This window comes from Amblyraja radiata, chromosome 7, assembly GCF_010909765.2.
Source record: "Amblyraja radiata isolate CabotCenter1 chromosome 7, sAmbRad1.1.pri, whole genome shotgun sequence".
NCBI classification, from domain to species: Eukaryota; Metazoa; Chordata; class Chondrichthyes; order Rajiformes; family Rajidae; genus Amblyraja; species Amblyraja radiata.
Window position 1 is genome coordinate 31,167,650 of NC_045962.1, and position 15,821 is coordinate 31,183,470.

General features: G+C 42.9%; 1 protein-coding gene across 8 annotated transcripts in view; it reads left to right on the forward strand.

Annotated features, from left to right (window-relative positions):
* The window catches only part of mylk (myosin light chain kinase), a 246,343-nt gene that overhangs the window by 174,710 nt on the left and 55,812 nt on the right, over window positions 1-15,821 (forward strand). For all 8 annotated transcript variants that reach the window (XM_033024039.1, XM_033024038.1, XM_033024037.1 and 5 more), the window contains 2 exons: window positions 637-753; window positions 1,584-1,673. In XM_033024039.1, coding sequence (XP_032879930.1) covers window positions 637-753; window positions 1,584-1,673 — 207 coding nt within the window. The remainder of the gene's footprint in view (window positions 1-636; window positions 754-1,583; window positions 1,674-15,821) is intronic.

Below are 15,821 nucleotides of genomic sequence, written 5' to 3' on the forward strand. Positions count from 1 at the left end.
CCCGTAACCCCTGACACCCATACTAATTAATATACTTTTTAACAGTTAATGTATAAAAAGTATTCAACAATAAATGTTAATTATTTTCAGTCTGAAGAAGGTTTCCAACCCGAAACGTCACCTGTTCCTTTTCACCAGAGATGCTGCCTGACCGGCTGAGTTGCTTCAGCATTTAGCATCTATCTTTGGTATAAATCAACATCTGCAGTTCCTTCCTACGTCATTTATGTATTCCTAACAGTTAATAAGTCTAAAAACAGAACATCATGCTTACAATTTTAAAACATATATTCTGACAGAATTTATGGATAAAATTACATTTTTGATATACTTGCTTCCTAACAATGCTTTACCTTTTAGAGTTCTGAAGATTACCTCTTCAGTTTAATCTTTTGAAGTTGTGAAGATAGCATATTTGTCAGTCACTATTTTTTTTAACCGCTATTATCAGTACTGCAAATCTTAAAACAATATGCTATGACCTTTTTGTAACAAAGTCTTATTGAAAGATTCGATTTTAGAAAATATATAAATTAAGAGTTGACGAATGTGCCCTCAAAAACCATGTGTAAAGTTTTTGAATCATAGTTTAAAATCCTTGTGGCCACTGAACTCTCACAAGCTTTTATTTGTCAGGATCACTTTGTTCGCTGACAATTGAAGAGATTTTGCCCGAAGATGCAGGCCGATACAGATGCTTGGCTGAGAATCCTGAAGGGAAAATGGAATGTGCTTGCTCCGTTACTGTGATTGGTAAGAGCATTGGGTAGCCTGAGAACTCACTATGGAAAACATTCTTCTCTCGCAGCCTTGTTTGTCTTTTCTTCCTGTCATTAAACGGCAAACTCGAAAACAAAATTCCTTCCACTAGTCTACTCACAGAGCCAAATTGCCTAGGCAAGAGAAAGCCAGTTTCCTCAAAAAAACATAACACTCACCAATGCAAATCAAAATGGAAATGACTTTAAATGCAATTAAATGTAAGATGTCTAAACTGTCATTGCATATGTGCACACTTTGTTTAGTTTAGTTTTGAGATATAGCCTGGAAATGGGCCCTTCGGCCCACCGAGTCTGCGCCGACCAGCGATCTCCGCACACTAAGGCTATCATACACACACTAGAGACAATTTACAATTATACCAAGCCAATTAACCTACAAACCTGAACGTCCTTGTATTGTGGGAGGAAACCGGAGAAAACCCACGCAGCTCACGGGGAGAACGTACAAATTCTGTTCAGACAAGCAGCCATAATCAGGATTGAACCCGGGTCTCTGCCGCTGTAAGGCAGCAACTCTACCGCTGCGCCATCGTGCCGCCCTAAATATTGATCAAGATTTATTTATAAAAATCAGAAATGTTGAAATTTGTCATGATATTGAAGATACCCACGAAAATCTGGTCAGGTTCCTGTTTATTTATAGAGAACCAATTAAAAATAATTCTGAATTCATTAGGCTGCATTGATTTTGTTTTAAGCAATTGTATCTTTAAGATAAAATGCTTTGCAACTACTGATATGCACCCGGACAAGGAAAGCACATGTTATTTATCATTCATTTCAATAATCATTGTATTGCAGATGCAGTTGAACAAAAGACTCCTAAACCTACTGAGGAAAAGTCCAAGAAGATAATATCCATTTCGAGTCCCACTTCAGAAACAGACTGTGGTAAGTAGAGATCATTTATCCAACCTGTTCCCAAATAAGGAAAGGATTGGGCTTTCAGCTATTTTCCCATTAGTTGAAGGCTTTTCTCTGAAGAAGATGTCATTTGTAATGATGAGATATTATGTTATTTTAACCTTTGGTGCGGGATATGAGAATTTATTCATTTGTGACACAAACTATGCTATGAATGTTAAATATCAAAAGATCATGGTCAGCAGTTTGAAGCTAACTGTCCAAATTCCATACTTTCTTAATTATGAATTATGATTTATTTATTTTGAAGAAGAGACAAATGTGGAAGAGAATTCTTAAATGTAATATGTTTACTTCTTTTAAAGACTTTTAAATTGGGAAATGAGTAAACATAGAACGTAGAACAGTTCAGCACAAGAGCAGGCCCTTCGACCCATCATACCCATGTCAAACATGATGCCAAGATCATCACATATCTCTCGTTTCCCTTTCCCCTGACCCTCAGTCTGAAGAAGGGTCTCGACCCAAAACGTTACCTATTCCTTTTCTCCAGAGATGCTCCTGAGTTACTCCAGCTTATTATGTCTATGATCACTTATCTACCTGCACAACCCATATCCCTCAATTCACTCCATATCCATGTGCTTGTCCAAAAATCTTTTAAATGCCACTAACTTATCTTCACCCACCATCCCCGGCAGCGTGTTCCAGGCACTCCCCACCCTCTGTGTTGAAAAACTTGCTCCACACATCTCTGTTAAACTTTGCCCCTATCACCTTTATAGCTATGCCCTCTGGTATTTGTTGTCTTCCATCCAGGGAGTGGATTCTGACACTCTACACTATCTCTCTCTCTCTCACTATTGTATATACTTCTATCTGGTCTCCCCGCAACCTCTGGCATTCAAGAGAAAACAATCCAAGTCTGTCCAACTTCTCCCTAATACCCTAATCCAGGCATCATTCTGGTATTCTTTTATCGAATATCAGAAGCAATTTTTAACAAAGGTTTAAAATAGAAAGTGGATACTGGCAACATTTCTTTCTCTGTGGATTTGGAAGGAACATTAATTTCCTACAATATATTAATATTGCAGTTGTAAAATTATGTAATCTATGTTTAACATCTCTGAACTATGATGAACTCTAAGTAATTCAAATGCTAAATAATGTGACATGTTTGCATGGAACACTGCGCACAGAATCAAGGCTGTTATTTTAGAATAATTGAATAATAGAATCATAAAGCAGATATGGAATCCCGTTGGTCCATCAAGACTATGCTGGTTCTTTAATAAATTCTTCATCTTACACCTTGGTCCTTGCCCCTTGTAATTATTTCCGTTTTAATATTTATCCAATTTCCTGATGAAGGTATTCACCTCTCTTCAGGCAATGCATTCCCGGTCACAACTGACTGTGTGGAAAATTCCTTTTCTCTGTTTAGTTTTCATTTCCCCATGTCACTTTAAATTCTTCATCCATTGATTGCTGGTCCTTCTTTCACTGGAAGATTGTTTTCTTTATTTAATCCATTGGAACAGTTTCTAATGTTATGGCGCAGCTGGTAGAGCTGCTGCCTCACTGCACCAGAGACACAGGTTCGATCCTGACCTCAGATGCTTTCTGTGTGTGGAGTTTGCACGTTCTCCCAGTTACTGCGTGGGTTTTCTCTGGGTGCTCCGGTTTCCTCCCACATCCCAAAGATGTGCGGGTTTGTAGGTTAATTGGCCTCTGTAAAATTGCCCCATTGTGAAAGGAGTGGACGAAAAAGAGGGATAACATCGAACTAGTGTGAACAGGTGATTGATTTTTGCCTTTAGAATTAGAGCGGGGATCCCAACCTTTTTTGTCCCTGGCAACTTTAAAAGCACATAACAATGTTATTTCACTTATTTATGAACAACTAATGATAAACAGATACCGGTATACCAGAACCAAACACAGTCAGTCAATGAGAAAAAATATGTTCAAATCCAGAATCAACAAATTTACCTCCTGGGTAGGCGAAATTTACCCCCGGTTGGAAACCCTTGCTTTAGAGATACTGCGCAGAAATAGACCCAACGGCCCACCAGGTTTGCACCGACCAGCGATCTCCTCGTAACCTAACACTATCCTACACACCAGGGACAATTGACATTTTTTACTAAAGCCAATTAACCTACAAACCTGTAGACTTTGGAGTGTGGGAGGAAATTGGAGCACCTGAGGAAAATCCATACTGTCACAGGGAAAAGGAACAAACTCTGAACAGACAGCACCCTAATGCTAGTGTACGGGGTGATTTCTGGTCAACGAGTACTCGGTGGTCTGAAAAGCGTGTTTCTGCACAGCATCTCTAAAGTATAAAGACATTTCTTTAATTCCATTTATTATTTTATGTTGCTGTCTTAGCCTATGAAGGCAGAGATAGATAGATTCTTGATTAGTACGGGTGTCAGGGGCTATGGGGAAAAGGCAGAAGAATGGGGTTAGGAGGGAGAGATAGATCGGCCATGATTGAATGACAGAGTAGACTTGATGGGCCGAACGGTCTAATTCTGCTCCTATCACTTATGACCGTCTGACCTCACTATGCGGTGATTTAAGCATCTTTTGAAACTTCCCTATTTCTACGTCAAGCAGCTTATTCAAATTAGGCTGCCAGAAATCCACGAACAAGTAGTGCACATACAGGCAGGATCTGCAAAGGGAGAGGAAAGAGTTAAGATTTGAAGCTCTTTATCATTCATCAAAACATTTTTGCTCTGCTGCTTCCACAATAATCTGCAATATTCCTCATCTGTTGAGTTCCCTGTGTCCTGCTGATTCCAAGCAATACTAATCTAATTGTACTGCTCCCTGAAAATACACAGGCCTGCAGAATTAACCTTATATAGCAAACGTTAGAAAGCTTTACAGTGTAACGCATCCTAATTAATGGGATCATTGTATTCCAGTTCAGAATAAGAAACTGTGTTCAGAAGGGCATTATTGGCAAAACATAAAAACAAGATAAGTCACAACAGTTTTTTTTACTTGTGTGCCGTAATACACTTTAACCCTTCAATATCAACATAAAGAAGGGCTTCATTTCATCTATGAGATATCATCATAGCAGAAGGTTACAGCTACTCTGAACAAATTCTGAGCAATTCACGGACATCTGCAGTGAATCATAGAACAGCACAGTAAGAGAACATTTAGCCTATCTAATCCATACTGGCAGAGAAAAGGAGCAATCCGGACTGTTCTAACGTTTCACTCGATCTATCTAGCCTTGCAGGGTTCACAACATCAAGCATTCATCCAAATGCTTGTGATGAAGATTTCTGCTATCCCATTCTTAAAGAGAGTGAGTTCTAAAGCCTGGAGGTAGACACAAGTGCTGGAGTAACTCAGCGGGTCATGCAGCATCTCTGAAGAAAAAGGATGGGTGGCGTATCAGGTGGGGACCCTTCTCAGTCTAAATGGCCCCGACCCGAAAGCTCACCCATCTTTTTTCTCCAGAGATGCTGCCTAACCCGCTGAGTTACTTCAGCACTTTGTTTCTATCTTCGATATATACCAGCATCTGCAATTCCTTTCTGCACAAGTTCTACAGCCTTTTGGGTGAAAAGACATTCCTCAATTCCCCTCTGATATTTCTTTTAGTTGCAATCCATCCATGAACCCAACTTACTTACATTTCTAATAAAGAAAGTAAGTCCATTTGAAATTTTGACTCGGTCTATAATAATTTTATATTCCTCTTTATCGATGATTTGGATCAGAATTGGATCATAGCAAAATTAGCAAGTTTGCAGATGATACAAAAGTGGGTGGTTTTGCAGATAGGGAAGATGGTTGTGAAAAATTGCAGCAGGATCGTGATCCCGGTAGGCTGAGGAATGGTTGATGGAATTTAATACAGAGAAATCTGTTATTGCATTTTGGGAAGTCTACCATGGACAGGGCCTACACAGTGAACTCTGGATAGTGTTGTAGAGCAGAAGGATCTTGGCATGCAGTGCATGGTTCCTTGAAGGTCGCAGGTAGATCGGTGGACAAAAAGGCTTTTGGCACGTTGGCCTTCATTGATTGTATTGATTATAGAAGTTAGGAGGTCATGTTGTAGTTGTATAAGATGTTGGTGAGGCCACATTTACACTATTGTGCTCAGTTCTGGGCATCAGGTGAAAGGAAAGATGTTGTCAAGCTGGAAAGGATACAGAAAATGTTTTGAAGATGTTTCCAGAACTGGAGGGTTTGAGCTATAGGAAGAGGTTGAGGCATGGGACTCTATTCCTGGGAGTGCAGGAGGATGAGGGGGTGATCTTATAGAGGTGTATAAGATCATTAGAGGAATAGGTCGGGTAGATGCAGAGTCTCTTGCCCAGAGTAGGTGAATCGAGGACCAGAGGACATAGGTTTAAGGTGAAGGGGGAAAGATCTAACAATAATCTGACGGGTAACTTTTTCACACAAAGGGTGGTGAGTGTATGGAACAAGTTGTCAGAGGAGGTGTTTGAGGCAGGGACTATCCCAATATTTAAGAAGCAGTTAGACAGGAACATGGATAAAGAGTTTATGGGATCCCACCACTGGCCACATCTTCCCATCTCCTCCCCTTTCGGCTTTCCGCAGAGACCACTCCCTCCGTAACTCCCTAATCAATTTGTCCCTTCCCACACAAACCACCCCCTCCCCTGGTACTTTCCCTTGCAACCGCAGGAAATGCTACACTTGTCGCTTTACCTCCCCCCTCGACTCCATCCAAGGACCCAAGCAGTCTTTCCAGGTGAGGCAGAGGTTCACCTGCACCTCCTCCAACCTCATCTATTGCATCCGCTGCTCTAGGTGTCAACTGCTCTACATCGGTGAGACCAAGCGTAGGCTTGGCGATCGCTTCGCCCAACACCTCTGCACAGTTCCCATTAACCAACCTGATCTCCCAGTGGCTTAGCACTTCAACTCCCCCTCCCATTCCGAATCTGGCCTTTCTGTCCTGGGCCTCCTCCAAGGCCAGAGTGAGTCCCACCACAAATTGGAGGAGCACTTTATATTTCGCTTAGGTACATCCCAGCAGTATGAACATTGACTTCTCCAATTTCAGGTAGTCCTTGCTTTCTCCCTCCTTCCCCTCCCCTTCCCAGTTCTCCCACAGCCCACTGTCTCCACCTCTTCCTTTCTTCCTCCCGCCCCCCCCCCCCACCCCCACATCAGTCTGAAGAAGGGTCACGACCCGAAACGTCACGTATTCCTTCGCTCTATAGATGCTGCCTCACCTGCTGCGTTTCTCCAGCATTTTTGTCTACCAGGTTCATGGATATGACAGGTTTGGAGGTATGGGGGCAGGTGGGACTAGTGTAGCTGGGACATATTCAATTCAATTCAATTCAACTTTAATGTCATTGCACAAATACTAAGTATGGGTACAACGAAATGCAGTTTTGCGTCAGTCCGTAGTAGTAGTGCATATAGAAATTTTAAAAAAAGAAGATACAGAATAATCAAAAATACAGAATAATTAAACAATGGGGACGGAGGGACCGGAGAAATCTATCGGCGGGACTCCGAGTTCAGCAATGTGATGGTATAATTGTAGAAGCTGTTCCTCATCCTGCTGGTACGAGACTATTGGACGGTGTGGGCAAGTTGGGCCAAAGAGCCTGTTTCCACACTGTATCACTCTGACCTCAATCAAAGTATTTGTTAAACCTTTCCTGTTTGAAAGGAAACCACTTCAGCATATCCACTGCTTCTTCATAGTGAAATTCTTTTGTTCTAGCTTATGTTCCCACTGGACTTTCACAACTTTTCTACACTGCATTGATTAAAACTGCACAATGTTGTAAATAGTTGGCACGTGAACCTTTTCTTAAACTTGCTTCCTCAACCACTGGAGCATTCATAGTGCTTTCTTAACTAATGCGATCTGATCAATTTCCCTCTTGGGATAAATAAAGTTCTAAAGTTCATGGGCATATGGGCTGAGCTTAGATAGGAATCTTGGTCAGTTTGGAAACTTTGGGCCGAAGTCCAGTGTTCTTGCTGTATGAATCTATTGGAATTTTGAGCAAAGTTTTTAAGCAGACTGAAGAAGGGTCCCGACCCAAAATTTCATCCATCCATGTTCTCCGGAGAAGCTGTCTGACCTGCACTTTGTGTCTTTTTTTACATGATTTGATCACTCTCTAGTCTTCCCGGAGTACAAACCAAACAGAATCTGGAAGACAGATACAAAATGCTTGAGCAAATCAGCGGTTCAGGCAGCAACTCTAGAGAAAAGGAGTAGTGATGTTTTGGGTCGGAACCTTTTGTTCAGACTGAAAGTGGAGGTGGGGGTGGAGGGGGAGGGTTTGAAAGAGATAGATGAACTATTTAGAGTGATTCTCCAACTTCTGTTGAACCTTGGGGCTTGGGCCTCTTGATTTGGGTGGGCACTACTTATGCGGTGCTAAGAAATGGACTTGGCCCACATGTATTCCCAACCCTCAGGGGTGTTGTAGTATGGTATACCAGTGCCACATTGAATTAGATTTTCTTTCATTTTGAAGTACTTACTGTCTCCAAAACATTGAAAGACTCCTGTCCCATAGTTTAAATATTGTTATTTTATTTTTTTTAAACACAATGATACGCATATGTCTGTGCTTCAAAACAGAAGTGAGATACCCTGGTTTACTTTGAAGTGCCATGGTGTGAATGGCCATAAAATAATTGCTAAGAATTTCCTGAAACATTTTTGGACGGTAAGATGATAATGGAACAAATTGTGGATTGAAGCATTTCCTTGGCAGAATTTTATTGCTAGTTTCAATACTACCAAAAATGGGCATCCCTGGAGAAATATTTTTAGTCTTTACATGCCCCCACAAAATGTGAGAAAAAAAGCAGAGCTAGTTCAGCAAAGTAGCCTGAATACATGGACACTTGAAATGAAAGATGGACTTTCAGTTAAAGATTTTAATTAGTTTTTAGACTTGAGAGATACAGTGTGAAAACAGGCCCTTCGGCCCACCGATTCCACGCCAACCAATGATCACCGCGTACACCAGCACTATCCTACACACTAGGGGTGATTTACAATTTTACCGAAGCCAATTAACCAATAAACCTGTATGCCTTTGGAGTGTGGGGAGAAAGCGGAGCACCCGGGGAAAACCCACACGGTTACAGGGAGAAGGTAAAATCTCTGTAAACACAGCACCTGTAGTCAGGATCGAACCAGGGCCTCTGGCACTGTAAGGCAACAGCTCTACCGTTGCGCCACTGTGCTGCCCTGAATTGGGCATATAGTGCAAGAAGCAAACTATAATCGGCTTATCTTTAGTTTTAACACCAGTAACAAGGCTTATGTTTCCCCTTCTGCCAGATGTTTCACCTCATTCTCCCTTTGTAATAATATTCGAGTTGCTGCCTAATTCACAAGATTCTCCTGATCTAAACTGCCGGCACAGTGGTGCAGCTGGTAGAACTGTTGCCTCACAAACCACCCACTGTACCAAAGATCTTATAGCAGAGCAAGATGGCCTACTCCTACGCAAAACACGTAGTACGGTCATGGGCAGATTCATGGGTGATTATAGGACCCATTTTAGCAACCAGCCTCCGCCATCTTGTTCCGCCAACTTGTTCCGCCATCTTGCTTCCGGCCAAAGATCGGATCTTTGCTTCTGCCTCCGCTCCCGTATCTTCGCTTTGGTCTTTGACTTAGGCGAGGAGAGGGGGTGCGCAGCCCGGGGCAGCGGGGAGGCCTGGGGCCTTGGCGGGGTGAGGGGGTGCGCGGCCCGGGGCAGCGGGGAGGCCTGAGGTCTAGGCGGGGAGAGGGGGGTGCGTGGCCCGGGGCAGCGATGAGGCCTGAGGTCTAGGCGGGGAGAGGGGGTGCGCGGCCCGGGGCGGTGGGGAGAGAGGAGGGGAGTAGTGCAAGTGGGGTAGTGGTGGCGCAGGAGGGTTGGGTAGGGCCGGGGGAGGGAGAGAGCAAAGATCTTATAGCGGAGCTCCGCTATAAGATCTTTGGGAGAGAGACGTGGGGTAGGGGCCGGGGTGCAGAGAGCATGGGGAGAGATGTGAGGCTGGGGGCTGGTGGGTTAAGGGACTACAGCAAAGGAGGGGGGGAGACATTATAGTGTGGGGGGAGGCGAGGGAGTGCCGGGGGGGGGGGGGAGAGAGTTGAGGAGTGGGATAGGGCCTAGTGTGTGTGAAGTTGCGGGGAGGTTTACAATGTTTATTATTTAATGTCCCTTGTCTAGTCTGAAATAAAGTTCATCATTGGATATAAAAATCAGAAGAAATATAATTGTGTGTCTTATAGAAACTTACAAAATTCTTAAGGGGTTGGACAGGCTAGATGCAGGAAGATTGTTCCCGATGTTGGGGAAGTCCAGATCAAGGTGTCACAGTTTAAGGATAAGGGGGAAATCTTTTAGGACCGAGATGAGAAAAACATTTTTCACACAGAGAGTGGTGAATCTCTGGAATTCTCTGCCACAGAAGGTAGTTGAGGCCAGTTCATTAGCTATATTTAAGAGGGAGTTAGATGTGGCCCTTGTGGCTAAAGGGATCAGGGGGTATGGAGAGAAGGTAGGTACGGGATACTGAGTTGGATGATCAGCCATGATCATATTGAATGGCGGTGCAGGCTCGAAGGGCTGAATGGCCTACTCCTGCACCTAATTTCTATGTTTCTATGTGTGTTATATGATTATATACATCTATATAACATTCATGTATGTGTGTTCTTTCCAGCACAATCTAGTCGGTTGTATGCTCATGGAATAAAACCATCCTTAAGTTATACATCTTTTGTAAATCTTGCTCAAAACAAATTTAATTTTGTGAAATTCTTCAATTAGATAACCCCACAGGCAGATCTCACTCCACTCACTGGCTATTGGGAAGACCAGACCCCTTTTTATTTGTGGAGAAACAACTCCATAGAAAATAGAAAATAAGCACAAAAACATGAAGTAACATTCCATGGCTAGAGCAACTGGAATCTTCATATTGCTATTATTTTCCCAAATACTGCAGATGTGAACAGTGTGATTACATTAATGTGATTAGATGAAGAGTGCAAGTGTAATACAAAATCAACTCAAACACAGCATATGAGCCATTTAAAAAGAAATGATTTAAAAAACATTAAAAAAGAAAATTACCAGAGGCAAAATTTATAAACATTTTATTCTTTAACAAGAATTAACAGAATTATGAACTAACGGAATTATGAATCTAACCCTATATCACACACAAAAACTGTTCCCCCGCAACGTTGATTACCCTGCGAGTCGGGTCGGATCGGGAAGGTTCCGGTTACTAAAATGGGCGGGGGAAAATTGCCCACGATCGCCTCCGTAGCGTACTACACGTCAGCCCATTGCATTTCGCAGGAGTGGCCTATCTTGCTCCGCTATAGGATCTTTGCACTGTACTGCAAATTACATCTCATCACTACAAATTTGAAATAATGGGATTTTAATGCTTATGAATGCAGATGGGCGGCACAGTGGTGTAGCTGGTCGAGCTGCTGCTTCACAGGCTAATGACCCAAATTCAATCCTGACCTCGGGTGCTGTCTGAGTGGAATGTGCACTTTCTCCCTGTGACCACATGGGTTTCCCCCGGGTGCTCCGGTTTCCACCCACATCCCAAAGACGTGCATGTTTGTAGGTTAATTGACCTCTGTAAATTGCCTCTAATGTGTAGGCAGTGGATGAGACAATGGGATACCATAGAACTAGTGTGAACGAGTGATCGATGGTCGGCATGGACTCGGTGGGCCAAAGGGCCTGTTTCTATGCTGTTTCTGTAAACTCTAAAAGAAATGAATTATGCATTCTTCTTCAAAACTTCTTTCTTCAGTTGGAGAAAAATGCAAATAGGATTTTGGTTCATTTGTGTAAGGCTCATCTTGGTTTGCTTTACTTTCCAATTCTTGATGTACAACAAAATTACATATTATATCTTAACACTGAGGCCACAAGAGCAGACACGTTGGCCTTATACAGCAAAATTGTTCAATTGATCAATTATCCTGGCACATGGAAATAATTTAGTGATATAACACTTATCTGGATTCGTAACAAACTGTTGATGGCATCCCTGTGTTCTGGAGAGAGCACCAAAGTATCTGACCCAGTGTAAAAACAAAGAACTGCAGATGCTGGTTTATACCAAAGATGGACATCAAGTGTTTGAGTAACTCAGCGGGTCAGGCAACATCTCTGGAGAAAAACGATGGGTGATGTTTCAGGTCGGGACCCTTCTTCAGACTGAAAGTAGAGGGTTGGGGGAGGGGTGGGTGGGGGTGAAGAGCTGGAGGTGAGAAAACGCCAGGACTAATCGGGGCCAGCCACAAGTCACCTCAGGCAAGACGATGCCTAGTGGGTCCATTGTTGGCTAGGGAAGGTGTACCAGTTCCACAGTTCTCCACAATGTTTCTCTTGAGATCACGCCTTCCCGAGCCAACTATGGAATTACCAGGCACCGCCCTACCTGAGGTTATTCGTGGCTGTGTTTGGTTGGTCCCGGTCTTCCCTCACCTCCAGCTCTTCACCCCCAAACCCCCACCTTCAGTCTGAAGAAGGGTCCCGATCCGAAATGTAATCCATCATTTTTCTCCAGAGATGCTGCCTGAACTGCTGCATTGCTCCAGCTCTTTGTGCCTATCGGACCCAGTTGTGTGTAGCTTGGATAAACTGGTGAAATGTGTTGTTCAGAGAGATGGCCTAACTTGCGAAGGTGATTAGATGGTGCATTGCTGCGAGTTGAATAATAAGATTGTGAGCAGTTATGAGCAGCGTTCATGCCGACACAAGGAACTGCAGATGCTGGAATCTTGCGCAGTACACAAAGTGCAGGACAGGCAGCATCTCTGGAGGACATGGATAGGTGACATATCGGGTCAGGACCTTTCTTCAGACAGTGTTCATGTCAACATTAAATATTTTGTTGAGAATTGGAAAACGGCAATAGTCTTCATCTTGAAACCATGCCAGTGAGGAAAGAGAATAAGATTATTTTTCACTCATGTACTCAAGACTATTGCCAAGTAGTTTGAACATACTGAAGAACGGTCACGACCTGAAACGTCACCTATCCATGTTTCCAGAGATGCTGCCTGAACCGCAGAGTTACCCCATCAATTTGCATCCCAAATAGAACTGGTTTGCAGGTTTAACAATACAAATATCTATAATTGAGCTTGTAACCAGCATCAAGGCCATCTTTGAGGTTTGCAAAATGCATCGTACCAAACCCTTGGCCCAACTTGGAAAAAGGAGTGTCCAAGTTAATTTGGACATTAACAAATAATCTAATTGATTGCATTGATCTTAAAGGAGACCTGATTAGTATGGTGTCTGTATGTGGGAAATCAGCGATAGACAATAGGTGCAGGAGTAGGCCATTCGGCCCTTCGAGCCAGCACCGCCATTCAATGTGATCATGGTTGATCATCCACAATCAGTACCCCGTTCCTGCCTTCTCCCCATATCCCCTGACTCCACTATTTTTAAGAGCCCTATCTAGCTCTCTCATGAAAGCATCCAGAGAACCTGCCTCCACCTCTACTACCTGAGGTAGTAGAACAATCAGAACATGAGCAAGATAGATATTATACTCTTGTGAGATATTAGATTCTAGAATGATTCAAAACTTAAACAAACTATTTTAGTTTATGGTTTTGTTAAGGCTATCAGATTCCTCTATGAATCATTGAATTGTCTGATGACAGGTCTTTGTTACAGTTCAATAACCTGACTTTGTGTCAGACACTGTCACAACAAATTGCTAAATAGTTCTTAATTAGTTATTGTGGATGAGATCATGAGATTATACGTAAGACATAGGAGCAGAATTAGGCCATTCAACCCATTGCATCTATTCCGCCATTTAACCATGGCTGATCTATTTTTTCCCTCTCAACCCTATTCTCCTGCCTTCTCCCCGTAACCTTTGACACTCTTACTGATCAAGAATGGTATTTAAAAAATACCCAATGACTTGGCCACCACTGGTATCCGTGGCAATGAATTCCACAGATTCACTACCCTCTAACTAAAAAAATGACACTGTTAGATCACATTTCTCAACACTCAGAAACCTGAGTGCAAACACTTGAAATAGAACAGCACAGGACCAGGTCATTTGGCTCAAAATGTCCGTGCTGAACACGATTCCCAGCTAAAAGTCTAAAGTCAGTCACATTGGTGCCTTGCAGGGGTGCTAGAGGAGGTTGGTGAAACTACATTTAAAGAAAAAGGGCAGCCTAGTGGTGCAGTGAAAGAATTGCTGTCTTACAGCATCAGAGACCCGGGTTCGATCCAAGAATAACAATACTATGTTTAGATAAGGGCAGTCGAAAACCAAAATGTGCAGATCTTTTACATGTATGTGAATATGGTAGTTGGAAGATTTAGGGAGCGGCACAGTGATGCAGCGGTAGAGTTGCTGCCTTACAGCACCAAAAACTCGGGTTCGATCCTGACTATGGGTGCTGTCTAGACGGAGTTTTATGTTCTCCGGACTACAGGTTTTCCCCGGGTACTCCGGTTGTTCACCACACTCCAAAGACATACAGGTTTGTAGGTTAATTGGCTCCGGTAAAGTTTGTAAATTGTCCCTAGTGTGTACGATATATTTAATGTACGGGGTGATCACTGATCGCCAAAGGGCATGTTTCTGCGCTGTATCTCCAAACTAAACTAAACTAAACTAATAATGTCTTGATTCACTTTAGTAAGTTGCAAACACCTTGCATTTTTATGACTAAACATGAAAAATGAATGCTTACATTCTGTATCTGACCTGCATGCCAAAATATGAGATGTTACTGCTCGCCTTGTATGAAAGATTAATAGGTGACTTAGCAGAGTTTACAAGATGATGAGTGGATAAAAATGGGTCAGTAATAGACATTACAGATTTTAAAACATTGGCGAGAACTCCACTGGAGAAGAGGAGCATTTAATTATTAACACTGAGAGAAGTTGGGATAGGAGCCCCCCTGTGGGAAGAGGAGACTGAATATTGAAAGGAAGTTCGGTGGGGCTTAAGGATGAAGAAGGCACTGCGTCACATAGTGTGTAACTATGCAGGAGTCGTCTTTCAATGAGGCAGCACAGACAAATGGCTTCCTTCAATGCTGTCAGATTCTCCGATGTTAGGAAACAGCGAAGCCTAGCTTCTGTCAGCTCAGCAGAAGAATGAGACGATGATGATGATGGTACTTCATTGTCACTTGTACCTAGGTGCAGTGAAATTCTTTGTTCACATACAAACTACACAACAGAGTCGCCACAAAGGCGGCGACTAAGTTATAAAAAGTAAACTTTAAGTAATGTTGGTCCCTTCTTCATCTCCCCCCTGCTGGGTCCCCCTTTGTTCTTGGCAGCCCTCCCCCACGCAGGTTCCCCTTTCTTCTCAACAATAGAATGGCTGCAAAGCGCTAGTATGGACCACAGGGCCAAATGTCCTCCTGCTGTGCTGCCATTTCGACCATTTATGATTTAGTCTTGGTCAGGATTGCGACAATTAAGATGACAATCAAGCCAACCGCCATCGATCATAGAGTTTGTTGTCCTCGTAAGGCCAACAGCCCACCTTAACTTTCTTCTGCTCTCTACATAGAGGCAATATTAGCGAAGCCCACTCAGGGTGTCAAAGAAAGACACAAAGTGCTGCAGTAACTCAATAGATCAGGCAGCATCTCTGGAGAACATGGATAAGGTGACGTTTTGGGTTGGGACCCTTTTTTAGATCTACTTTGAATAAGATTCAAAGATTTGAATAAAATTATTGCTACGTTCAAAAATTCTCCTCACCTATCCAAGTTGTTCCAAGATGCTGCCAAGATGCTGAGTTACTCCAACACTTTGTGTCTTTTTTTGTAAACCAAGGGTGGCACAATGGTGTAATGGTAGAGTTGCTGCCTCTCAGCACCAGGGAACTGGGTTCGATCCCGGCCACGGGTGCTGTGTGTACAGAGTTTGCACATTCTCCCTGTGATCTCGTGGGTTTGCTTAGGGTGCTCCAGTTTCCTCCCACATACCAAAGACACTCAGTTTTGTAGCTTAATTGGCTTTGTAAATTGTGCCCAGTGTGCAAGATAGAACTGGTGTATGAGTAATCGTTGGTTGCCCTGGACCTGGTGGGCAGAAAAGCCTGTTTCCACGCTGTAACTGTAAACTAAACTAAAGCACCTGCAAT